The 26,398-nt window shown below is 41.8% G+C and overlaps 1 protein-coding gene and 1 long non-coding RNA gene across 24 annotated transcripts in view; one reads left to right on the top strand and one right to left on the bottom strand.

Annotated features, from left to right (window-relative positions):
- DOCK9 (dedicator of cytokinesis 9) overlaps positions 1-26,398 on the top strand; it is a 284,204-nt gene that overhangs the window by 162,467 nt on the left and 95,339 nt on the right. For 22 of the 23 annotated variants that reach the window (XM_025874651.2, XM_025874654.2, XM_073894372.1 and 19 more), the window contains exons 10-15: positions 16,232-16,306; positions 17,149-17,289; positions 17,604-17,807; positions 18,448-18,570; positions 22,356-22,438; positions 23,004-23,126. In XM_025874651.2, the coding sequence (XP_025730436.1) occupies positions 16,232-16,306; positions 17,149-17,289; positions 17,604-17,807; positions 18,448-18,570; positions 22,356-22,438; positions 23,004-23,126 (749 nt within the window). The remainder of the gene's footprint in view (positions 1-16,231; positions 16,307-17,148; positions 17,290-17,603; positions 17,808-18,447; positions 18,571-22,355; positions 22,439-23,003; positions 23,127-26,398) is intronic. The other variant, XM_073894359.1, reaches the window with a different exon arrangement.
- Positions 1,729-3,247, bottom strand: LOC112826510 (uncharacterized). Its single transcript, XR_003208958.2, has 2 exons — positions 3,091-3,247; positions 1,729-2,387 (listed from the first exon to the last, which is right to left on the bottom strand). It is a non-coding gene; the product is annotated as an uncharacterized lncRNA (long non-coding RNA).

Here is a 26,398-nt window from a genome sequence, read left to right on the forward strand (position 1 = left end):
GATCTAGTTCATCCCTTTTATTGCCCCATGTAAGCATTTTATTTTAGCTGTTTTGTTATTTCCAATTTTTTCTATTACAAACAATGCTACAGTGAATATCCCTGTATTTGTCTACTTGTATGCATCTATGAATGATTCTCTCTTAAGTGAGAGAAATATCTTTGTTTTCTCTGACCATTTATATTCTTGCTCTGTTATTGCCATTCTATTCTTTTTCTTTGTGAATACAATGTAACAGAGACCCTACACACCCACATCTTAAACACTGTAATAGAAAACATGGTTTATCTATATACGATTATAAAATCGAGTAACATTCAGCATTGACCTTTACTTTAAGACAACATGGCTGTTCTAAAATATAAAATCTCCCTCCCTGGCTAGGACTTGAGAGTATTGTTTTTCTTTAAGACTTGACTGTTACCACAATATCTTTGTAGCCACCTGCCTATTAAAGCTAATTTTAGTGCCACCATTGTAACCTCCTCCTGAGCTGGGAAGGGTTTTGGCTTGTTTGTGTTTTTGTACTGTGAATTTCTGTGTATCATATTTTGCACTGAGATTTGCTTTTTTGTTTCTGGGTGTTTGGGGGCTCTAATTTCTCAAAGCAAAGTGTTTGAACTTGTTTTATTTAGGAAGCAGCTAACATAGGCAGTGCAGTCCAGGATTCAAAAAGTAACTGCCTACACTTACTGGATGAACACAGTGGATACCAAAGAGAAGACTTGTAGTATTTGAATCTAATGTTAATTGATTAAAAATCTATACTTTTTTTTTCCCCATGAAGACATACAGGAATTGTGCCCTCCTTTCTTCTCTCGCTGCCTTCCTGGGCCTGGCCGGCATAATAATTCAGTATTTCTCAATCCTACGACATAGGAAAGTTTTTAAAGTATATATGAGATAATATATATAGAGAAATTTTATATATATATATATTTTTATATACGTTTTATATATAAGTATATACCATAGCTCTAAATACACTATCCATATAGTGTATTTAGAGCTATTTTCAAACTCTGTGTAACCAAGTTAGCGGAATTGGTTGTTTAAATCAGTTTAATTGGTTTCAGCCCCCATTTCTTACTGTTTATTTTGTTTTGTTTTACTTTTTATTTTTTATTGAAATAGAACTTACATGGAGCACTAATTGTATAGCTCAGTGGATTTCACATTTGTGCACCTGCATAACCACCACCCAGACCAACACATAGAACATTTCTAGCACCTCGGCCAACTGTCTTATACTCCGCTCCCAGCTGCTACCCCATTGCTTTTATCTCTATCACTGTAGATTAGTTGTGACTGTTCTAGGCCTTCTTATTAGTAGAATTATACAGTATGTGCCAGGCTTCCTTAGCTCAACATTATGTGCCCCAGATATATTTTTAAAATATAAACGGAATAGAACTGAATTTAGAATATTAACTACGCTGCCCCTTAATAATGACAGATATTATTTAAAAAAATTTTTTTATTAAGTAATCTCTTTGCCCAACGTGGGGCTTGAACTCACGACCCCAAGATCAAGAGTCGCATGCTCTAGCAGCTGAGCCAGCCAGGTAGCCCAATGATAGATACAATTTTTAAAAGTGTGCATATGTGGTATGTGTATATGTATTGGGTTGTGATATAAATGTATTTCTTACTGTGGTCGTGGTCAAAGCCCCAAAAAGGAAGCGTTATAAGGCTTCACTGTTGTTATTTTTCCCCCTAGCTCTTAAGTGTTTTAAAAATATTTTTATTTAAGAAGGTAGGAAAAGGGCAGCAAGCAATTTTTCAAAGGGAGAAAGCAAAAGAATAAAGAGAATGAGGGTGTGCCGTCACACAGTCCACATGCTGCTGTCCCACTCGGGATGCTTGTGTGGGCCTGCTCAGCGGTGTTGGGGGCAGGTGGTGGAGCCCCAGCCTGACTGTGCCGGGCTCTCAGCCCTTCACGACGCAGGGCCCCCAGCACAAGGGCGATTGTAGCCTAGTTTATAACCCTCTCCGGTGTTTCAGGGTGGGGACCGTTTGTGCCTGCTAAGGAAGCAGGGCTTTGACTAATAACTGGTCCTCTTGATCTTAGGAGGAATGGTTCCAGAGATGCAGAATCTGCAGTTGACATGGCGGGAGGGGAGGGGAAGGAGAGCCTGTGTGCACACCTGTGCAAGAGAAGGGAGTTTAATCAGGGGATGAAGAGGCACAGAGGTCAGCACCAGGGATGGAGGGGTAAGGAAGGGTCCAGTGGAAGATGAGGCCACAGTTGAAATAAGTTGCAGAGAAAGGACTGGAGCAGGGGAGGCAGGCAGGGGGCATTGGCCGTGTGAGTTAATGGCGGGGTCCTCTCTGCTCAGCTCCTCTTTCTGCTTCGTTCATCCTGTTGTCGTGGCTTTTGTCTTCCACTGTGACCGAGACAGAACAAACAGGATATGAGTGACAGGAAGTTGTTTTAGTACAAAAATAACTGATGTCTCGCTTTGGAATATAATGGAGGGGGCTTTCACAATATGGCAAGGGCGATACGGGCTTAGGTTTTCAGAATATGTTGTATATTCTTGGCCCTTATGTTGCTTGTACAGTTAGTACTGAACATCTTTATTGTTTTCTTATTGAGGACACACTGTGTTTACCCTGAAGCCTGTTCTTTTCCTCCTGTTGTCTAATATGGAACCGAATATATGTTTGTTGTAAATGTAACAGCATTTGTAGAGCACATAGTCTTACCGACAGTTTTATTAAATACACAAACTATAAAGTTAGTTAATTGGTTTCTTCCCTATAAAGTCAAGGGGTAAAATAATCAGGTTGTAAACCCAGTTGCTATTTATTTAGTAATTTCTTTCTGTGGTTAAGTTTATCTTAGGTGTCATTGGCACATATGTATCACCTCCTTGTGTAAGGATAGTATGAAGAAAACCCTCACGCTCGCCCCGTATATTTTCCTTCACAGCTTTTCTCTTTTGTGCTATTTTGGTACGCAAAGAACAGCAACTCACCTTACCTTGACCTCCCCATGTGGCTCTGAAAGAAAGGCATTGTTTCCTGTTAACGCAAAATTGCTCATGTTCAGTTACCTGATAATTTCTTTTTAGCGAGCGAACTTACCTTTCGAGGTCAGTCTTCCATGGTTGAACACAAAATATGGAGTACTAGGTCTCAAACTTTATAGTCTCCCTGAGGTTGCGTGAGGGTCAGGCAGCTGGACAGTTTCACAGATATCTTTTCTGACTTTTTTAAGCCAAGTCTGTAATAGATGCTTCCTTCCCTGTGTCCTAATCCAGAAAACTATGTCATTGTATTATGACACAAAGGAATTGGCTGGCATTGTGCTTGTGAAGTCAACAGGCATTCCATCTTTTGGGCCTCCTTATTCTTTTTTTTTTTTTTTTCTTTATAATTTTTTAAAAAGATTGATTGATTTAGAGAAAGGGAGAAAGTGCGAATGGGGGGCAGGGACAGAGGGAGAGAATCTTCAAGCAGACTCTGCGCTAAGCATGCAGCCCGACACCGGGCTCCATCTAACAACCCTGAGACCATGACTTGAGCTGAAAGTAAGAGTCGGATGCTTAACTGACTGAGCCACCCAAGCGCCCCGGGCCTCCTTATTCTATATGCTTTATCATTGCTTTGTGACGCAGAGGAAGAGATAATGGCCCTGGGGAGTTAAATATCTTGGAAGTAGTAGAAACCGATCCTGACAGCTCTTTTAAGTATACCTTCTGGCCTCAAAGGAATTTGCTAAGGCTTCTTGTTCCAACCCATTCTGTTTAAATGAGCCAACAGTTAACACAATGTTTTTCTGATAACTCATCCTCAAAATAAGATGCTGCTGGCCATGGTCATTGGATTTTAATTGTTCTGCTTGCTCAGAGATAAATTTAAGACGCAGAAGTATGCCAGCCTATGGCAGTCCTTCTGGAAAGCCCTTGAATAAATGGTCCATAATTGCTTCTTCTTTTTTTTAAGATTTTATTTATGTATGTATTTGAGAGAGAGAGAGTGTGTGTGAGTGGGGGCAGGGAGTAGAGGGGGAGGGACAAGCAGACTCCTCTGAGTATGGAGTCCGACAAAGGGCTCGATCTCACAACCCTGAGATCGTGACCTGAGCTGAAATCAAGAGTTGGATGCTTAACCAACTAAGCCATCCAGGTGCCCCCATAACTGCTTCTTAGGCAAGGAAGAAAAGATTGTCGGGGTGGGTTGTTAGTGGTTAAACTTAGGGTTCACACGAGTGAGGGGAATAGCCTTTCTTTTAGAGGAGTTATGAGTCATTCTCTTTGACTTCTGAGCAAGTATCAATTTTCATAGAAAATGGCTCTGTCATTGTCCATTTTCTTCATGTTTTCCTTTCTCCTGAACCCAAAGTAATTAAATGGGTTGTGGGCAGGACAGCAGCAACAGGGTTTGGGGAAAAGCCAGTCCAGTTCTTCCTACCTCCACAACATTGGACTGACCACAGATTATTTTAAGACCAGAGCTGGTTTCTGTCACTCCAAGAAGTGCTGAACAGTGTAGACCGTGGGATGATGGTTTTTTATGGCTATATTTTGTGGGCCCTTAGATTGTGAAAGTACTCATTAAAGGAATTTATTTTATTGTCTTTACTAAAATTTAAGTAAAAATAAATGTGTTTGCTTTGATAAGTAAAAAGATCCAAAGGTGTATAGAGTTAATCTTTTCCCTTCATGCTCCATCCCCACATCCCTGAGAGCACCAGTGTTATTATTAACTTGTTGTAATTCCTCTTGCATCAGACCGATTGCTCATGGAAACACAGACACATATAGAGTGTTTTTAGTTTTTTTTAAAAAATATGCTCATGGTATATACATTACTCTGAAACTTGTTTTATCACTTAAAAATATCTTGTAGAGATGTTCCTCTGGGGCCATAAAGGTCTAGTTTACTCATTTTTCATAGCTATGTAATATTCTAAATGTGGATATTGTGCACTTTACTTACCACCTTCATATTCATGAACATTTTGGGTTATTTTCCTTTTTTAGCTGCTATAAACAGTGCATAATAAACAACATGACAATTTTTTAATGATTTTATTGATTTATTTGAGAGAGAGAGCATGAGCAGGGGGAGGGGGTTTGGGGAGAGGAACAAGCAGATTCCCCACTGGGCAGGGAGCCCAATGCAGGGCTCCATCGCAGGACCCTGAGATCATGACCTGAGTTAAAGTCAGACACTTAAGCGACTGAGCCACCCAGGCGCCCCACAACATGAGATATTTATAAGCTTAAGTACTTGTGTTCTTATTTCAATAGGGATGTTCCTCAAAGTGGGACCTCTGGGTCAGAGGTTATTGTGTTTTTAATGCTTTAAATATTGCCAGGTTGCTTCCCAAAAGGTTGTAACAGCTCACATTCCCATTTTTCTATGTCCTCACCAGGGGAGTGAAAATGGTATTTAACTGCTTTCATTTGTGTTTTGCTGCTTAGTAGTGAGATTTTCTGACTTTCATATATTTGGGTTTCTTCCTCTCTAACTTGCCTGGTTCATATTCTTTACCTATTTTTTTTCCTTGTCTAATAGTTGAAGAGTCTGGGCTCTGAAGCCAGACAGCCTTAGTTAGAAGTCAGGCTTCCATTTATTTTTTATTCTTTTTTCAGTATCATTTTTTTAAAATTTTATTTTATTATGTTATGTTAATCACCATACCTATTACATCATTAGTTTTTGATGTAGTGTTCCATGATTCATTGTTTGCATATAACACCCAGTGCTCCATTCAGTACGTGCCCTCTTTAATACCCATCACCAGGCTAACCCATCCCCCCACCCCCCTCTCCTCTAGAACCCTCAGTTTGTTTCTCAGAGTCCATAGTCTCTCATGGTTCTCTCCCCCTCTGATTTCCCCCCCTTCATTTTCCCCTTCCTACTATCTTTTTCTTTTTTTTGTTAGCATATAATGTATTATTTGTTTCAGAGGTACAGGTCTGTGATTCATCAGTCTTACACAATTCACAGCGCTGACCATAGCACATACCCTCCCCAATGCCTATCCACCCAGCCACCACATCCCTCCCATCCCCCACCACTCCAGCAACACTCAAGTTTGTTTCCTGAGATTAAGAATTCCTCCTATCAGTGAGATCGTATGATACATGTCTTTCTCTGATTGACTTACTTCTCTTAGCGTAATACCCTCTAGTTCCATCCACGTCATTGCAGATGGCAAGATTTCATTTTTGTTTTTGATGGCTGCATAATATTCCATGGTGTGTGTGTGTGTGTGTGTGTGTGTGTGTGTGTGTGTGTATACGTACACCATATCTTCTTTATCCATTCATCTGTTGATGGACATCTTGGCTCTTTCCACAGTTTGGCTATTAGGACATTGCTGCTATAAACTTTGGGGTGCACGTACCCCTTAGGATCACTACGTTTGTTAGTTGTTTTTTTTTTTATTTTTATTGGATCATTAGATTTGTATCTTTGGGGTAAATACCCAGTAGTGCAATTGCTGGGTCATACAGTAGCTCTATTTTCAACTTCTTGAGGAACCTCCATACTGTTTTCCAGAGTGGCTGCACCACCTTGGTGCATTCCCACCAACAGTGTAGGAGGGGTCCCCTTTCTCTGCATCCTCACCAACATCTCTTATTTCCTGACTTGTTAATTTCAGCCATTCTGACTGGTGTGAGGGGGTATTTCACTGAGGTTTTGATTTGGATTTCCCTGATGCCGAGTGATGGTGAGCACTGTTGTGTCTCATGTGTCTGTTGGCCATTTGGATGTCTTCTTTGGAAAAATGTCTGTTCATGTCTTCTGCCCATTTCTTGATTGGATCATTTGTTTTTTGGGTGTTGAGTTTGATAAATTCTTTATAGATTTTGGATACTAACCCTTTCTCTGATATGTCATTTGCAAATATCTTCTCCCATTCTGTCGGTTGTCTTTTGCTTTTGTTCACTGTTTCCTTTGCTGTGCAAAAGCTTTTTATCTTGATGAAGTCCCAAGAGTTCATTTTTGCCCTTGCTTCCCTTGCCTTTGGCGATGTTTCTAGGAAGAAGTTGCTGAGGCTGAGGTTGAAGAGGTTGCTGCCTGTGTTCTCCTCTAGGATTTTGATGGACTCCTGTCTCACATTTAGGTCTTTCATCCGTTTTGAGTCTATTTTTGTGTGTGGTGTAAGGAAATGGTCCAGTTTCATTGTTCTGCATGTGGCTGTCCAATTTTCCCAACACCATTTGTTGAAGAGACTTTTTTCCTTTAGACATTCTTTCCTGCTTCATCGAAGATTAGTTGACGATAGAGTTGAGGGGCCATTTCTGGGCTCTCTATTCTGTTCCATTGATCTATGTGTCTGTTTTTTGTGCCAGTACCATACTGTCTTGATGATTACAACTTTGTAATAGAGCTTGAAGTCTGGAATTGTGATGCCACCAGCTTTGCTTTTCTTTTTCAACATTCCTTTGGCCATTCGGGGTCTCTTCTGGTTCCATACAAATTTTAGGATTATTTGTTCCATTTCTTTCAAAAAAGTGGATGGTATTTTGATAGGGACTGCATTAAATGTGTAGATTGATCTAGGTGGCATTGACATCTTCACAACATTTGTTCTTCCAATCCATGAGAATGGAACGTTTTTCCATTTCTTTGTGTCTTCCTCAATTTCTTTCACGAGTATTTTATAGTTTTCTGAGTACAGATTCTTTGCCTCCTCGGTTAAATTTATTCCTAGGTATCTTATGGTTTTGGGTACAATTGTAAATGGGATCGACTTCTTAACTTCTCTTTCTTCTTATTGTTGGTATATAGAAATGCAACTGATTTCTGTGCATTGATTTCATATCCTGCTACTTTACTGAATTCTTGTATGAGTTCTAGCAGTTTTGGGGTGGAGTCTTTTGGGTTGTCCACATAAAGTATCATATCATCTGCAAAGAGTGAGAGTTTGACTTCTTTGCTGATTCAGATGCCTTTTATTTCTTTTTGTTGTCTGATTGCTGTGGCTAGGACTTCTAGTACTATGTTGAATAGCAGTGGTGATAGTGGACATCCCTGCCGTGTTCCTGACCTTAAGGGGGTAAGCTCTCAGTTTTTCCCCACTGAGAATGATATTCGCTGTGGGTTTTTCATAGATGGCTTTTATGATGTTGAGGTACGTACCCTCTATCCATACACTGTGAAGAGTTTTAATCAAGAAAGGATGCTGTACTTTGTCAAATGCTTTTTCTGCATCTATTGAGAGGATCATACAGTTCTTGTTCTTTCTTTTATTAATGTATTGTATCACATTGATTGATTTGTGGGTGTTGAACCAAACTTGCAGCCCAGGAATAAGTCCCACTTTGTTGTGGTGAATAATCTTTTTAACGTACTGTTGGATCCTATTGGCTGGTATTTTGGTGAGAATTTTTGCATCCATGTTCATCGGGGATATTGGTCTGTAATTCTCCTTTTTGATGGGGTCTTTGTCTGATTTGGGGATCAAGGTAATGCTGGCCTGATAAAATGAGTTTGGAAGTCTTCCTTCCATTTCTATTTTTTGGAACAGTTTCAGAAGAATGGGTATTAATTCTTTAAATGTTTGGTAGAATTCCCCTGGGAAGCCATCTGGCCCTGGGCTTTTGTTTGTTGGGAGATTTTTGATGACTGCTTCAATTTCCTTAGTGGTTATGGGTCTGTTCAGGTTTTCTATTTCTTCCTGGTTCAGTTTTGGTAGTTGATACATCTCTAGGAATGCATCCATTTCTTCCAGATTATCTAATTGGCTGGCATATAGTTGCTCATAATATGTTCTTATAATTGTTTGTATTTCTTTGGTGTTGGTTGTGATCTCTCCTCTTTCATTCATGATTTTATTTATTTGGGTCATTTCTGTTTTTGATAAGTCTGGCTAGGGGTTTATCAATCTTATTAATTTCAAAGAACCAGCTCCTAGTTTCGTTGATCTGTTCTGTTCTTTTGTTTCTATTTCGTTGATTTCTGCTCTGATCTTTTATTATTTCTCTTCTCCTGCTGGGTTTAGGCTTTATTTGCTGTTCTTTCTCCAGCTCCTTTAGGTGTAGGGTTAGGTTGTGTATTTGAGACCTTTCTTGTTTCTTGAGAAAGGCTTGTATATATACTTTCCTCTTAGGACCACCTTTGCTGCATTCCAAAGATTTTGACAGTTGTGTTTTCATTTTCATTTGTTTCCATGAATTTTTTAAATTCTTCTTTAATTTCCTGGTTGACCTGTTCATTCTTTAGTAGGATGCTCGTTAGCCTCCATGTATTTGAGTTCTTTCTGACTTTCCTCTTGTGATTGAGTTCTAGTTTCAAAGCACTGTGGTCCGAAAATATGCAGGGAATGGTCCCAGTCTTTTGGTACTGGTTGAGAACTGATTTGTGACCTAGGATGTGATCTGTTCTGGAGAATGTTCCATGGGCACTAGAGAAGAATGTGTATTCTGTTGCTTTGGGATGGAATGTTCTGAATATATCTGTGAAGTCCTTTTGGTCCAGTGTGTCATTTAAAGTCTTTATTTCCTTGTTGATCTTTTGCTTAGATGATCTGTCCATTTCAGTGATGGAGGTGTTAAAGTCCCCTACTATTATTGTATTGCTGTCAATGTCTTTCTTTGCTTTTATTATTTTTTTTAAATTTTTTATTGTTATGTTAATCACCATATATTACATAATTTGTTTTGGTGCCCTCTTTAATACCCATCACCAGGCTAACCCATCCCCCTACCCTCCTCCCCTCTAGAAACCTCAGTTTGTTTTTCAGAGTCCATCATCTCTCCTGGTTCATCTCCCCCTCTGACTTACTCCCCTTCTTTGCTTTTATTATTAACTGGCTTATATAATTGGCTGCTCCCATGTTAGGGGCATAGATATTTACAATTGTTAGATCTTCTTGTTGGATAGACGCTTTAAGTATGATACAGTGTCCTTCCTCATGTCTTCTCTTATTATAGTCTTTGGTTTAGAATCTAATTTGTCTGATATAAGGATTGCCATCCCAGCTTTCTTCTGATGTCCGTTAACATCGTAAATGGTTCTCCACCCCCTCACTTTCAATCTGGAGGTGTCTTTGCCTCTAAAATGAGTCTCTTGCAGACAGCATATCGATGGGTCTTGTTTTTTTATCCAGTCTGATACCCTGTGTCTTTTGATTGGGGCATTTAGCCCATTTACCTTCAGGGTAACTATTGAAAGATAAGAATTTAGTGCCATTGTATTGCCCGTAAGGTGACTGTTACTGTATATTGTCTCTGTTCCTTTCTGGTTGATGTCACTTTTAGGCTCTCTCTTTGCTTAGAGGACCCCTTTCAATATTTCTTGTAGGGCTGGTTTATGTTTGCAAATTCTTTTAGTTTTTGTTTGTCCTGGAAGCTTTTTATCTCTCCTTCTATTTTCAGTGACAGTCTAGCTGGATATAGTATTCTTGGCTGCCTATTTTTCTCATTTAGTGCTCTGAATATATCATGCCAGTCCTTTCTGGCCTGCCAGGTCTCTGTGGACAGATCTGTTGCCAGTCTAATGTTTCTACCATTGTAGGTTACAGATCTCTTGTCCCGAGCTGCTTTCAGGATTTTCTCTTTGTCTCTTAGACTTGTGAGTTTTACTATTAGATGTCGGGGTGTTGACCTATTTTTATTGATTTTGAGAGGGGTTCTCTGTGCCTCCTGGATTTTGATGCCTGTTTCCTTCCCCAAATTAGGTAAGTGCACTGCTTTAATTTGCTCCAGTATACCTTCTGCCACTCTCTCTCTTTCTTCTTCTGGGATCCGAATTATTCCATTGTTTCGTCTTATGGTATCACTTATCTCTTGAATTCTGCCCTCGTGATCCAATAGTTATCTCTCTTCTCCTCAGCTTCTTTATTCTCCATCATTTGGTCTTCTATATCACTAATTCTTTTCTGCCTCCTTTATCCTAGCAATTAGAGCCTCCATTTTTGATTGCACCTCATGAATAGCCTTTTTGATTTCAACTTGGTTAGATTTTAGTTCTTTTATTTCTCCAGAAAGTGTTTCTCTAGTATCTTCTATGCTTTTTTCAAGCCCAGCTTGTATCTATATAATTGTCATTCTGAACTCTAGTTCCGACATCTTAACTAATGTCCGTATTGATTAGGTCCCTGGCAGTCGGTACTGCCTCTTGTTCTTTTCTTTTGAGGTGAGTTTTTCCATCTTGTCATTTTGTCCAGAGGAGAATAGATGAATGAGAGAACAAAATGCTAACAGGGTAACAATGACCCCAGAAAAATATACACTAAACAAATCAGAAGAGACCTGAAACCGGGGGAAAAGAAAGGGACAGAAAGAAAAAAGAAAAAGAAAAAAAAAGAATATGATCAAATATGATCAGGCTGTTGAATAGATCAGTGCCACACACTAGATTTTGGGTGTATTTTGGTCTGTTAGAAGAAACTGCCTCCCCAAAATTTTAAAGAAAAACTTATATATGTACAAAAATGAGGGTAAATATGATGAAGGGATGGAATATGACTGTAAAGATGGAAATTATAAAAGATTTTATAAAAGGAATTGATAAGAAGTTGGTTGAAAAAAGAAAGAGAAATTTAAAAAAAGAGAGAGAATGTGATCAGGCAGGAGACTAGAACAAAGCCATACAGTAGAGATTTAGGGTATATTTTGGTCTCTTAGAAGAAACTGTATCTCAAAATTTTAAAGAGAGGACAACTATACACACACACACACACACACACAAAATAAGGTTAACTACAATGAAGGGATAGACTATAACTATAAAAATGAAAATTAAAAAATTTAAAAAAAGATTTGATAAGATGTTGGTTTAAAAAGGGAAAAAGAAAAAAAGAAAAAGGGAAAAAGAAAAATAAAAAAAAGAAAAAAGAAAATTAAAAAAATTAACTTTGCAAGACTAAAGAATCCTGGGGGAAGAAAGCCATGAATTCTATGTGCAGTATTCCCCTAGTGCTGGCGTTCTGCCATTCTCATTGACTGGTAAACTTGGTCTTGGCTGGCAGTTCTTGCTGATCTTCTGGGGGAGGGGTCTGTTGCCATGGTTCCCAAATGTCTTTGCGGGAGGCAGAATTGCCCCGCCCTTGCTGGGGGTCAGGCTAAGGAATCTGCTCAGGTTTGCTTTCAGGAGCTTTTTGTTCCCTGCAAGCTTTCCGTAAGCTTCGGAGGGTGAGAGTGAAAATGGTGGCCTCCCAATCTCCGCCCGAGAACTTGGAGCCCCGCTCCTCAGTGCGCCCCCAGAGAAAAGCAGTCACTCCTGTCTCCCCGGTCTCTGGCTGCACTCCGTGCTCACCCCGCCTGTGACCACGTGTTTCTATTTCTGGCACCCGACCCCGTGTGGAGTCTCCAAACCCAGCAGATCCCTGCAGTGTGCTCCCAAGCTGCTCCTCCTGGGGGAGGAAGGGGAGTCTCCCCAGATCTGCCGCTTGTTGGGTCCCTGCTGGAGGAGCAGTGGCCCGACTGTGCCGGGGATCATGGTTTATGGCAACCCTGAGCAGAGCCCGCACCTCAGCTCCATCTCTGCAGCCGGCTTCCCCGCTCCGATACCTGGGAGCTCTGCCGCACTCAGGCACCCCCGGTCTTTCTGTGACCCCGAGGTTCCTGAGACCACACTGTCCTGCGAGGGTTCCACCCCCGCTTAGCCACTGGAGCGACGTCCCTCCGGGGAGCCGACTTCTAAAAGTTCCGATGTTATGCTACGCGGCTCTATCACTTGCCAGAAGCGGCCGGGGGAGGCCCCCTCCCCCGCCATCTATCCTCCCAAATATCGCCTCCTATTCACTTCTCCCCACGTCCTACCTTCCAGAAAGTGGTCGGTTTTCTGTTCAGAGAGTTGTTGCTATTCTTTTCTTCAATCTCCTGTTGAGTTCATAGGTGTTCAGAATGGTTTGATCCCTATCTAGCTGAATTCCTGGGGCCAGACGAAATTTAGTTCTCTTCCTCCTCCTCCATCTTGCTCCTCCCCCCTTCCCAGGCTTCCATTTAAATGTGTTGAGTTCTAGGGGCGCCTGGGTGGCTCAGTTGGTTAAGCGACTGCCTTCGGCTCAGGTCATGATCCTGGAGTCCCTGGATCGAGTCCCGCATCGGGCTCCCTGCTCGGCGGGGAGTCTGCTTCTCCCTCTGACCCTCCCCCATCTCATGTGCTTTCTCTCTTTCTCATTCTCTCTCTCTCTCAAATAAAATAAATAAAAAAAAATCTTTAAAAAAAATAAATGTGTTGAGTTCTTGAGCAAAGTATTTATCCCTTGTGCCTCAGTGTCTCCTTTTTTAAACAAGGATCATACTAGGACCTGCCTCCTAAGGTTGTACAAGTTTTAAATGTGTACTTAGGATACTATTTAGCATAGAGATGTTGGGTATTGTCCATAAATATTTGCTTTTATCATTGTGACGCTTCCTGGTATCTATTATTCCCTGGCTCTGGGGCAAAGCGGTGCCCTTCCTAAGCCACATTTTCTTTCTGCCTAGGTTTTACTTGGAAATTCCTTCAAACACTGTTTATCAGGTGTCCCTTCTGTTTAATGCATTGATTGTAAGCCTTGGGAGGATCGGGAGGAACTTTTAAGGAGCTTTGTGTTTGCTTTTAATCAATGATCTAGTAGAGCTGTCAATGTATCTAAGGTAGATGATAGGCTTTTAGGTTATTTTTACTTCTAAAGTTGTCCCTTCTTTCCCATTAAATGGTTTCTCTAGTGAAGAATATTATCCCTTGGATATTAGTGGCAACATCAGGATGCTTTGAGTCTATTTCGGCTAGTTGTTGATTTTTTTTTTCTTTTAATGTGTCTGCATCATGCATAATGGTTGCCCTCTAATTACATGGACCTCATAGCAATCATCTGTGCTCTGTTCATTTCTGATCTCGGATATAGTCAGCTTGAGACAACAAGCATCTTTGAGAAACGCACCAGGAATTGTATCTACATTAAGAATCCATTGCTCTGCTGCAGTGTCCGAAATCACGGGATCTGCCTTTGTTGAAGGACTCAAGCAGAAAATCAGAAGTAGAATGCATTACTGCTGGTGGTGGCTTGCAGCACCTAGTACTGACGTTTTTGTTAGGAAACTTCATGGATTATATATAAAGGAAATTCTTTGGGTTCAGTTAAGTATATCGTACATGGACATGTTCTGGCTCTTTTGATGTGAAAAGTTAGGAACGGTGATAGGCAAGGTAGAGTTAAAAAATTGTCCTATCCCACATAGGACAGCTCAAATCAAACGATTTGTAGGAATGTAGGAATGCTCCTCACCTCCAGAAGTCTTAAAGCTCCCATTGAGAACATTAGGATAAACTTTGCTATGCAAAGAGTCTCTAGTCGTCATCTTGTTTTTTACCCAGAAATGAAAGTGGAGTCCAGAGAGGCTAAGCGGCTTGCTCACGTTCATATAGCTAGTTGATAAGTGTACTAGAACTAGAACACAGTTTCTTAGTTGGTATATACTGGTGGTCATTTCATTTTGCCAAACATAGACCTTTGGTTTTCAAACCTAGTCATGATAGAGTTTGGGTCATTGCTGAGAACCAACCTATTATAACAGCTACGTGGCTGAGAATATTAGGAAGCTGCTCAGTTTCTCATTAGCTGTGATCTAGCCGTGTAATTAATGGACCATGCTCAGCCACCAGCAGAGAGGACGGGACACCCTCCCCACTGTAGCTGTCACTGCTCCATCACATGCTGGGATGTGACTCGGTCTGTGGGGAGAACAGAGGAGAGAGGACATCTTCCTACTCTGTACTTAACCGTGGAGATTGAGAGTAATAAGAACAGGATACAAATTTAGAGGCACCGGGCATGAAAAATAATGTGGTTGGCAATGACTTCCATCTTGTGAATGTCTTAGAACCTTCTTTCTGTTCCCAAATTCCACTTCTCCAGCCCCATCTCTGCCTCCATATGTCTCTCTCCCTGCATGGCTTCCCTTCTTGCCATCCCTTCAGTGTTGAGGCCCCAAGGCTTATGTCTGCAAACTCCTTCACATTTTCCCCCAGGGAATCTCAGCCACTCTCGAGGCTTCTCTGTTCCCACCTCTCCGCGTCAGTAATTTCAGGCTTCCTTCCTGCCTTGTGCTCACGTGCCATCTCTCTGTCCGCAGGCATCTCCATGCTCTATCACCTTCTCCACAAACCTCCTCTTCCTCCTGACTTATCAGTCTCAGTTAGTGGCTACCCACATGAAGACTAGGCTTTGTTATGGGCTCTGCTGTGGGATGGGGAGGCAGCTGTGATAAAGAGCCCATGTAGGCCTCTTGGTCTTAATCCTTTTAACCCACTGCCTCAGCCCTGCCCAAGGGGTGCTTTTTAAATGCAGAACCTGGTTATTTTATTCCCTTGCTTAAAATAGTGCATTTGGATTTTTTGGCTTCTGAAGAAAATCCTCAGTCCTTAACATACAAATCCCAGATTCATTTCTCTTTACTTTTCCCATCGTGCCCAACCATTCAATTGTAATAAACGACTTGACCATTGCTCAGGTGTGACTGTAGATTTGTACCTGCAGTACCTCCTCCCAGAACTCCCTTCTTTCCTGCCAGATGTTCTTGTACTTCAAGGTGGGCCTTCTTCTGGGAACTATTCCCTGACTGCCATCCCCTGGGCCAGGTTAGCACTCACTGTGCCTTATGCTTGCTTTGCCATTCTTATCGCCTGTTTATATTCTGTCTTCGCTCGTATTCCTTGGGGACAGGTGCTATGTTTCATTCATGCTTGTGTCCCTAGTGCCTGACACATAATAGGTGCCCCCAAAATATTTATTGAGTGGATCAGCAATACCCCCTGCTGCCTACCATAAACACCAGTGGCAGGCCTTCAGGATCTGCCGTAGTTTCTCTGTCCCACAATCCAAAACATACTCCTTTCTCTTCCTGGGCTGGTACCTCAGTCTTCCACGGACCCAAAATTCTTTCTACCATCTGACCTCATTTCCACTCTGTGTGTCTCTTTTTCATTCAGCCCCCAATGTTCATGTTTTTCTACTTTTTACTATTCAAATTCCACCCCTTCATTCTAGCCTGTCCCCTCTTCCATTACTTTATGAAGGCTTTCTTGATAGTAATGCTTAATTACTCTCTTTTGCTTACTTTGATTGTTTCTGGCCCTCTAGGATCAGGTCTTCTTGTGTACTACCTACTTGATAGTCTGTCCTTGTTCATCGACGTGCAGTTGACTCTCCAGAATGAGAGCAGAGTTGTCTGGCAGGCTGGCTCCTCAGGATGGGACAAACATGTTTGAACACCTCTGTAAGAAGAGGGTTTTTTTAAATGTAATTTTTATTTTTTGTTTGCCTTGTTATCAGAGTACCAGAGAAGCAGAAATCAAACTGAAAAGTGAAAGCAGAGTTAAACTTTTTTACTTGGACCCAGATGCCCAGGTACGAACTATTTTAATGTTTACATTTTAAAACTAAGTCGGGGAAAGAAAATGTTTGACAGATTATGTGTTTTGTTTATTTCTGTGTTTGCTTGCTTGTTTACCTTGGATTGACAAGCAACATAACAACAATATAGAAAATTCAGGGGAAAAGGAAAAATGAAAAACAACCATAATCTCGTCACCGTGCCACTACCACTGTGAGGGTAGATTGTTGAAAACTGAGAGATTTATCCAAAGATGTCCTCAAGTCCACAAAGAATATATAATTTACCCCATAAAATGACTGTCAGAAAATAATAAGCATCATTGCAGATGCCCAGCGGGCAGTGGTGTTTCCTGACTCGTCCCAGGCACAGTCAGTCCACATCTGTGCTCCAAAAAGTCCAAACCCAGTAAGGACCTCCAGAGCTGCCCACAGCGGGTGATGGTTCTGCTGTATTTTTCCCCCTTTCACTTGTGACCTTTGTGTCTGGCTTATTGATGTGATGTTTTCAAGGTCCATCCATGTTGTAGTATGTGTCAGAATTTCCTTCCTTTTATGGCTGAATAATATTCCACAGTATGGATATACCAGATTTTGTTTGTTTATTTGTTGATGGACACTTAAGTTGTTCATAACCATAATTTCTAAGCTCTGTATAATAATCCATTGAGTAGACATACCATCATTTATTTGACCATTAACATAAGCTATATAAACATAAAACAGTAACACTATTGCGAGTAAATGAGTATATATAGCTTTTCCATATTTTACGGAGTTTCCTTAGGATATATTTATTATGAGATTTTTTTTTTTAAATGTGAGCATAATGTCTTTATTTACATTTTCTTTTAAAGAAGCTTGACTTCACATCAGCTGAACCCGAAGTGAAGCCATTTGAAGAGAAGTTTGGGAAGAGAATTCTTGTCAAATGCAACGATTTGTCTTTCAATTTACAATGCTGTGTTGCAGAAAATGAAGAAGGACCCACCACAAATGTAATTTTTCCCTTTTAAAAAGTACTTTACAAAAATATTCAGAGGTTGCCGATGTGCCTATTGCAGTGCAGTCGGGACAGAAAATCCTAGTTCCTGATAGAGAAATGCAATGTCTAGGTCAGGATGCGGAGGGTTGTTCAGCCTCAGGGACAGGATGTTCGTGACAAAGGGTAGGGATGGAGACTGTTTCTCGTTAGCAGTAATTTATAGCAACAATTATAAATAGGTTTAGTAATTTCTTCTTTGATAGCAATGTTCTTTTCCCCCAGCAGTTCGATCCATAGTGATGGTCTGGATGGTTTTGTTTTATTCAGGTAGAGCCTTTCTTTGTTACTCTATCCCTGTTTGACATCAAATACAACCGAAAGATTTCTGCCGATTTCCACGTGGACCTGAACCATTTCTCTGTGAGGCAGATGCTGGCCGCCACATCCCCGGCTCTGATGAACGGTGGCAGGCAGAGCTCACCTGCCCTTCAGGACATCCTTCACGAAGCTGCCATGCAGTATCCGAAGCAGGTGGGGGACGTGACTGCCGGGCGGCAGTCGTATTGCTGAGACTTAACCTTGCACAGGCTGTGTCAATGTGTAATGAGACTTTGTAATGCACATCTGGGTTGAATGAGGTTGTTGAGGATATTGACAGCATCTGTAATTAGGCAGTAAAAGCAAGCTGAGAGAAGAAGAAATGGTATTTGACTTCTCATTTCTTTTTTTCTAAACTTTCTGCTAGTGCTCGCTTCGGCAGCACATACACTAAACTTTCTGCTAGTCCCTGCCCCCCCCCCACCAAATTGCCTTTTTTTTAAAAATTTTATTTATTTATGTGACAGAGAGAGAGGGAGAGGGAGAGCGCAAGCAAGGGGAGCGGCAGGCAGAGGGAGAGGGAGAAGCAGGCCCCCCTCTCAGCAGGGAGCCCGATGCGGGGGCTCGACCCCAAGACCCCGGGATCATGACCTGAGCCCAAGGCAGATGCTTAACCAACTGAGCCACCCAGGCGCCCCGCCAAATCGCCTCTTTGATCAGATGATGACCTAGTGATGAAGCACTGGGTGCCTCTGTTTCAGCAGTCTTTGCTGCTGTAGCAGGTTTAACGTTCAGGGGATTTGTTTCACGTGGCTGCGCATTTACTCACTAAAGAAAATCGTTTGTTCCCTAGGGAATATTTTCAGTCACGTGTCCTCATCCTGATATTTTCCTTGTGGCTAGAATTGAAAAAGTGCTTCAGGGGAGCATCACACACGGCGCTGAGCCATACATGAAAAGTTCAGACTCTTCTAAGGTATGGGTGACTTTTACGCTTTGTGATGATAAACAGCAATTAGAAAAGAGGGCTCTCTGTCAAAATAGAAATGCTTAAAGAAATCAGAGTTAGGCCATATGGATACTCTAAATGATGTGCACTACTTTACATAGATTTACTCTTATACTTAACCTGATGTGCCCAGTTTTCAATGAAAAGTAGTCCCGTATGTATATAAAATGCTTCACTTGTCCAGACGATCCTAATATCCTAAGTAATTCATTGGCAAAGCTGGAGTTACCAGCTTAACAGTAGATTTTCTGTCATTAAAAAGTACATATATTATATTCAAATAGAGTTCATTCCACTCATTGATGTGTCTCTGGGATTCTGGAATTCCCTTTGGGTCCATTTACACTGAAATGTGAGGCTGGAGACGGGGGGATGGTCTGGCTCAGGTGGTCTAGCCAGTAAGGTCAGTACTTCAGGTCCCCTGTTTGGTCACACAGGGTAGGTTATGGTGGCAGGAGCGGTGTAACTCAGGTAAAAAAGGGAAGGGAAACATAAGATGTGTGTTTGGTGTATTTTTGTTACTTGGTGTATGTTCACTAGTTGGGGAGTGCCTTGCTGTGGACACACACAGACTTGAATATTAGAGGTTATCTAGTCTAAGACCTTCTTTCAGTCATCAGAAAACTGGGTTTTTTTTTTTTTTAAGATTTTTAAAATTTATTTATTAGAGAGCAAGCGAGAGAGAAACAGCATGAGAGGGGAGAAGGTCAGAGGGAGAAGCAGGCTCCCCGCTGAGCCGGGAGCCCGATGTGGGACTTGATCCCAGGACCCCAGGATCCTGACCTGAGCCGAAGGCAGTCGCTTAACCAACTGAGCCACCCAGGTGCCCAGAAAACTGGGGTTTACTAAGGTTTAGTTACCTGCTCAGTGACCCACAGCTATTGTGACCAAAGGCACTTGCCTGTCACCTTCTAGCACATCGAGCTACCTGGTAGAGTGAGCTCTTGAGTGCCGTCTGGGCCGGTTTTACAGTATTTTTTTATAAATGGTCACCTGAGAGATGACCCTGCTACGTTGACAAGGACTGGTCAGCAGCGGGAGGGGACACTCCCCGGGCTTTAAGGGACATTTATCAAGCACATTCAGAGCTTCCCCTCTTCCTGTCTGTGGCTGCCCATACACCACAGGTGTGTCCCCAGGATGGAGGGCGGTTGTTGAAGAACAGGTTGTAGGAGTCAGAGATCTGGGTACTGGTCTAATCAGTGCTAATGAGCCTGGCTACTTTGGAGAAGTCGTGTTACCTCTCTGGGCTCCGGTCACCCATCTGTAGTTTAAGGATGATATTGCCATCTGCCCCACCTCCCTCTCACGCACAGTGCTGAGACCGCACGGATAATGTACAAGACATTGCTGGGGACGCTGCAAATCCCTGACACGCACAGGACATCATTATCATTTGTCACCCTCAGCCGGGGAAAGCCCGTTTACCCAGGTGCACTGCTTCCAACAGTATGCCTTTCTGGCTGATAAAAGCTGAGTAAAGTTTGGTCCCTGGAGAGAAGCTATTTTATTTTTTAAATCAAGTTTGTAAAACCTTGGATGAGAAGCTCTTTTAGTTCCTCAGTGTTTTGATTAATAACCAATGAAGGCCCAAGTAAGCTCTCCTCGCCTGACTACGTATGTAAGTCATTTCCAGGGCCTAAGTGCACCATCTTTGTTCTTCTGCCTGCCACATGCACGGTTTGAAATTTGGCAGCTCATGTTGGTGCAGAATCACATTTCACTCTGGGCTATACTTGATGCACTACTCCACACTTCCCGGTGTCCGTCGAGCATCTGTGCAAGTCTGCTCTTCCTTCTTTACTTCTGGAATGGGAAGCTCAGCCATGTGTACATTATTCCATGCATTCACACCTCCAAAGTATTAAGGCAGAGATTAACATTTTATATCAGAATAGAAGTTTTGGCAGAGGTATTACTGAGGAATGATTTTCTAATGTATATCAAAATTATTTCTTCCTGTTTTCCAAGTTGGTCTAGAACATAATTTAGAGTAAATTTTGTCTTGGAGGAGGAAACTTTTATGAAAGGTCTCTGTAGGTGTCTGCCATGAATAGATTAAAAAAGAAGAAAGAAAAAGAAAGAAAGGAGGGGGGAGGGAAAGAAGGGAGGGAAGGAAGAGAAGAGAGGGAGGGGGAAACCCTAGAGGGCGAAAATGAGTTTTCCAGTCTTTTGCGTACCTTATGTTCCATTTGCACCCTCAGTAAGTCTGTGAGCTCAGGCCCTGTTTGCTGCAGGGAACAGTGAAACTTATTTGAAGCCTGTGTTTTAGCTTCAAATTTTATGCAAATACTACGTTTTACTCCACAACATAGTCATTATTGTTAGGACCTAAAAGTAATAGTTTCTATGTGAAAACGTTTGAGTAAAATCACCCTCCCAAGAAGGTAGGCCATTTTACCCTATGACTGTGTACCCCAAAGCCCCACAAGAGCATGCCCAACTGGAAGAAGAAAGGGAGGGGCTGAATGAGCTGCTGCCATGTTTCAGTCAAGACATGTTTCTAATTCACTCTCAAGAGCAGCAATTCCCACAACACAGTTGTGGTAGAATCATAACGTTAGGCAACTGGAAGGGATAATGAAAAGTTCTATGGCTCATGCCCTTCTGTTTTAAGGTGGGGAAAGTGGATCCCAGAGAGGTTTAATGGCCTGGAGTCACACAGCTGGTTTCAGTTTGACTTAGAGACAAACCGCTCTATTCTACTTACGAGTCTTCTCGATGAGCACTTCTCAGAGCTGGTGCACACAGATCACCGGAGGTCTGCTCAGAATGCAGGGTCTCACCTGGGAGGTCTGCGGCGGGGCCTGAGACTCTGCGTTCCTGGCAAGCTCCCCGGTGATGCTGAGGCTGCAGCTCTGCAGTGCACACCTCGGTTCACAGGCTCTAGATCACGATTCCCAAAATTGGTTTGACTGTCATGTGCGTAAGTATTGTAAAAGGCCCTCGAGCATACCACTCCAACTGAATCAGACTTTGCATTGGTAGCAGTGCCTTATCCTAATACCAGCAAATTTGGGGAAATGGTCATCTGCTTAAGCAGTAGGGGTGGAGTTGATTCATAGACCTGCCATGCATGCATCTTAGGCCAAAGTGAATCTGCTTCACTGTGCACTATAGGGTTAATAAATCAACCCACAGCAAATGAAAATTGATCATTAAGAAGTGAAAATAGCATAGTAATTTATACTTAGAAACTGAGAACATAGCAATTAAAAACTCTGTGGCCTCACTTAAGTCAGCACCTATAATGTCTTAAATAATGAATATCTATCCACCAAATTGTGGGAGTTTGCACAAGCCAATGCGCAGTAGGAGCTATGCAAGCTTAGTATTATCATTAGAGTTCTCATTTAAACGTTAGGTAATGTGATATATTTTGGTGGGAATACCAAGTATCAGCAACTGTTAATAACCAGGTAGACTAATAAGTAGCCATAGTCATAAAGAACTATGAAAGCCTATGAGATGGTGTGCTTGTGGCCCATAAAAACAACATTTCGGAAAAGACATAACATTTTAGAAACAGTCCTCGTTCTGTATTCTTTGAAAATCACTGCTAGCAATTGCATTAAACAGAATACTGTATACCTCGTATAAATCCAGCCATATTCATTATAGTAACCGGTGCCTTTCCATGCATCTGGTACTGTGATAAGAACTTGTTTAATGACCATGGGATGATGGCTCTTTAGACCACAATTCTGTCAGTGGGATGCAGCATCTCATGGCTTAATTCTGATGTCTTCAAGGTTGCTCAGAAAGTGCTGAAGAATGCCAAGCAGGCATGCCAAAGATTAGGACAGTACAGAATGCCATTTGCGTGGGCAGCAAGGTAAGGACATCTTCCGTATGTTTGATATAGATATGGATATATGGAGATAGGTAGGTAGATAGATAGATCTGTTTATTGTCCAGAGACAAAGAGGATTTAAATGTGTAAAACCGAAAAATAAGAAAGCACGCCCTATCTGAATAATCACTTCGTAGAGTCACAGAGAGGAAAGATGCTGGCTGGAGGAGAGCTGTGTGGGGACCGGCATCCCAGGTTCCAGCCACATGTCCTGAGCTCAGCTTGGGCAGTAGCCTGGAGGGGTGAGGGGGGAGGGGGTGGGCTGGGGTGGGGAGTGAGGTGCCTTCATATCATCCTTAATTGTGAGATCTGCTTCTGACTATGTATGTTGTTTCCTAAGCACGAGCCATTTGCTGGAAATGTTTTCTATGTAAATTGAGTTAGTCGTGTTCATCCTCATAAATGTCTTCCATGTCTTTAGATAATGAAATTCTGTTAGCTACAGCCACTGGAATAAATTACTCTTCACATGGAAACCAAAGTTAAGTTGTGTGTTTATTTTGGTCTTTTGGAAACTCAGTTTAGAAATGTTGTTTGGCTATTTCAGGACGTTGTTTAAGGATGCATCTGGAAACCTTGACAAAAATGCCAGATTCTCTGCTCTCTACAGGCAAGACAGCAATAAGCTCTCCAATGATGACATGCTCAAGTTACTGGCAGACTTCCGGAAGTGAGTCTCAAAGCCTTACTTATTATTTGAACACCTGAGAAACAGAAGGTGTTTGGTGGGGAGGGGGGCAGTAGGCTTCATTCAAATGTCAAAGGGCCTGTTGGGTAAGCATGGAACTTTACCTCATGTCCTTGGGAAGGAAGAAAAAGCTTAAAATTGAAGAGTGTCAATTTGAATTCTTTAAGGGATGTTTTTGGCGGTGCTGTGGAGGGTGGGGTGAGGGTAGAGATGAGCGTAGGGAGAAAGGAGACAGCTGAGGGACCTTTGGCAAGAGATGGGAAAGGACTCAGCATAGCCAGTGCAAATGGCAGTTAGAGAAGGGGACTAATTGGGGTCACATCAGGGGATGCACTGTTCCTCTGTCTCGGGTTCCCGATTGGGTGAAGGGTGGAAGGAGAGAGCCATGGGTGGGTGGCACAATGGAGTGACTCAGGTACCATTAACTGAATGAGTGATGGAAGGGAAGGACAGTAACTTATATAGTGCTTGCTGTTTACAAGCATTGTTTCAAATGCATTACCTATATCCGTGAGTGTATGAGTTTCCTAGAGCTGCCAAAACAAAGTGCCACAGACTGGGTGGCTTAATAAACCCATGGAAATGTATTCCCTTGCAATTCTGGAGGCTAGAAGTCCAAAACCAAGACATTGCAGGGTCTCACTTGCTCCAGAATCTCTGGGGGAGGATCGTTCCTTGCTTCTTTCAGCTCTGATGACCCCAGGTGTTCCTCGGCTTGTGGCGGCATTGTTCAGTGACTGCCTTTGGCTTCACATGGCCGCCTTCCTGTGCATCTCTGGTGCAAGTCCTTCTTATAAAGGAACATGTCATACTGGATTAGGGCCAACTCCAGTGACCTCATCTTCTCTTGATTACATCTGTAAAGACCCTATTTCCAAATAAGGAGACATTCACAGGTACCAGGGGTTAGGACTTCAGCAGGTGTGTTTGGGGACACCATTTGGCCCACAGCAAGGTGGTGAAGAGAGGGCAAACAGTGGCCGGAGCAGCCTGGCTGAGAGTCTTATCCTATCACTATTCTAGTTGGTGTTCCATCATAATGGGTTCACTTTGAAACTTAGAGAACTGATTTCCTTTGCTAGGGACATGGTTTTAGAAATTTTCTGGGAAAATTCTGGGAATGAGCAAGAACAGGTTATTAAAAAATAATGAAATGAAAAGAATGGCCAAGAGCCAGCCTCTAGTTACTCTGTACCATAGGAGCTTTGCAGTCTTAGTTTTTTATTTTGGAAAAACAAAAAACAAACAAACAAAAAAACACATTTCAAAGTAACAGTGTCACTTTGCTTAGAACCCAGGACTTGCTGTTAAAAGTTCATTTTTGCCTTGTTCTTACTTCTCTCCCCCTGATTTTTCAGAATTCTAAATAGAGCTGTAATTAGCATCTCTTAAAAACGTTTACTTACTAATAGTGAGTATTATCATATATAACATGTCATCATACAGTAATTATTATCATGTTTCCCCCTTGCTTGCAGAATAAAAGTCATTTTACTTTATTTTGTTTTTTGAAAACTCCGGTCACCTTTAGTTAAATAGATTACAGTTTTCTTGCACTAGACTACCGTACAGTTTTTAATAGTGATGATGTGGGTCCAAATGTAATCACTTAAGAAGGTGTACATACTATCTTGTTAAGGAGGAGAAAGTGTATCTATGTCACCTCATTTTTGAGAAGAAAGTATTTTATATATTTCCTTTTGTGTATAAATGAAGAAATGGATAGGCAAATAGCTAACCAGATGGAAAGATAGGCATAAAATAAGTCATATGGGATATACACCAAAATGGTGGTCATGGTTGTCTCTGAGGGATGGGTGTATAGATGGCTTTTAACTTCTACTTTATAGCTTTCCATGATTTTACATGGATTTTTTTTTAAAGATTTTATTTATTTCTTTGACAGAGAGACACACACACAGCGAGGGAGGGAACACAAGCAGGGGGAGTGGGAGAGGGAGAAGCAGGCTTCCCGTGGAGCAGGGAGCCTGATGTGGGGCTTGATCCCAGGACTCCGGGATCATGACCTGAGCCGAAGGCAGATGCTTAATGACTGAGCCACCCAGGCGCCCCAAGGACTTTTTTTTTTTTTTAACATTTACTTTTATATTCTGACAAACAATAGAGTTCTTTATGTGTGATGGAGTTTGGAAGCCCTATCAGAAGTTACGTCCCACACTGACTAGCTTGAGACTACCCCGGCCAGTGGTGGACCTTTGGTGGTAGCCCCAGCTCACAGTTCCTCAGTGCAGGCTGAAGTTCTCTAATGAAAAAATTATCTGAGCCAAGAGGCCATGGCCAGGCAGCAAAAAGCACAGACCTTCCCTGGTTCAGAGCCCAGCAGCGTTCTTCCTGCACGCCCAGCCTTCATGGGTGTGCTCAGGAGGAAGGATCTTGTGGGAGGAGTGTGCTCCCAAGGGCCAGTGAGAGACGTGGAAACCTGCAAACAGGGATGTGATGCTACCAGCATCAGAAGATGCAGCAGTTATAGGGGGACCTTTGTCTTTCCTACTCAGCAAGAATCCAGAGAAATGCCCATGTCCACTCCCTGTGCTTGCCACAGTGGAATTAGGGAACTGGAGTTTTCCTTTTTTCTTTCTTTTTTTTTTTTTCCTTTTTAACCTTAGCATTGCTCTTTTTCTTTCCTATTCATTCATTCATTCATTCATTCATTCATTTATTTTTTACAGAGAATAATCCTGTGTCACTGACCTGGGCACCACCTTGGGTGCAAAGCTATTGCTTCTGCTCCCATGATTGTCTCAAAATGTCATTTAGTAATGGATGGGAAAATTTTTCTCAAGCTGCCCCAGTCTAGAAAACAGCTGCCAAATCGCATAAGCCACTTCTCCTTTTCCCTCCCAGTAACTACCAGGGGATGTGTTCCAAGATTTAGTACGAAAACAGTTCTGTCAGATAGATGGTATTGCTGACGTACATGCTTCCAGAAATATTTATCTAAGAAGAAACACTTGGTATTTTATACCTGATTTGCTCATGATGGTGTCTTTTCTAAATTCTGCAGGAAATCTGAAAGCATGAAGGTAAAGTATAAAAATAGACATTCCCTTTTAAATGTAAACCTTTTTTTTTGTCGTCCGGTGCGAAAGGGTGTTTTTATTAAAGCACGGAGACAGGACTGTGGGCAGGAAGAGCTGCCTAAATATCAACCTTTGTGAATGCTACCCTACTGGGTAGTTTAGTTAATAATATTATTAGGGTTTGTGCATGAGACTTACGTATATGTGTTTATT

Source organism: Callorhinus ursinus, unplaced genomic scaffold (genome assembly GCF_003265705.2).
Source record: "Callorhinus ursinus isolate GAN/ISIS: 27379988/994484 unplaced genomic scaffold, GSC_fseal_2.0 scaffold7, whole genome shotgun sequence".
NCBI classification, from domain to species: Eukaryota; Metazoa; Chordata; class Mammalia; order Carnivora; family Otariidae; genus Callorhinus; species Callorhinus ursinus.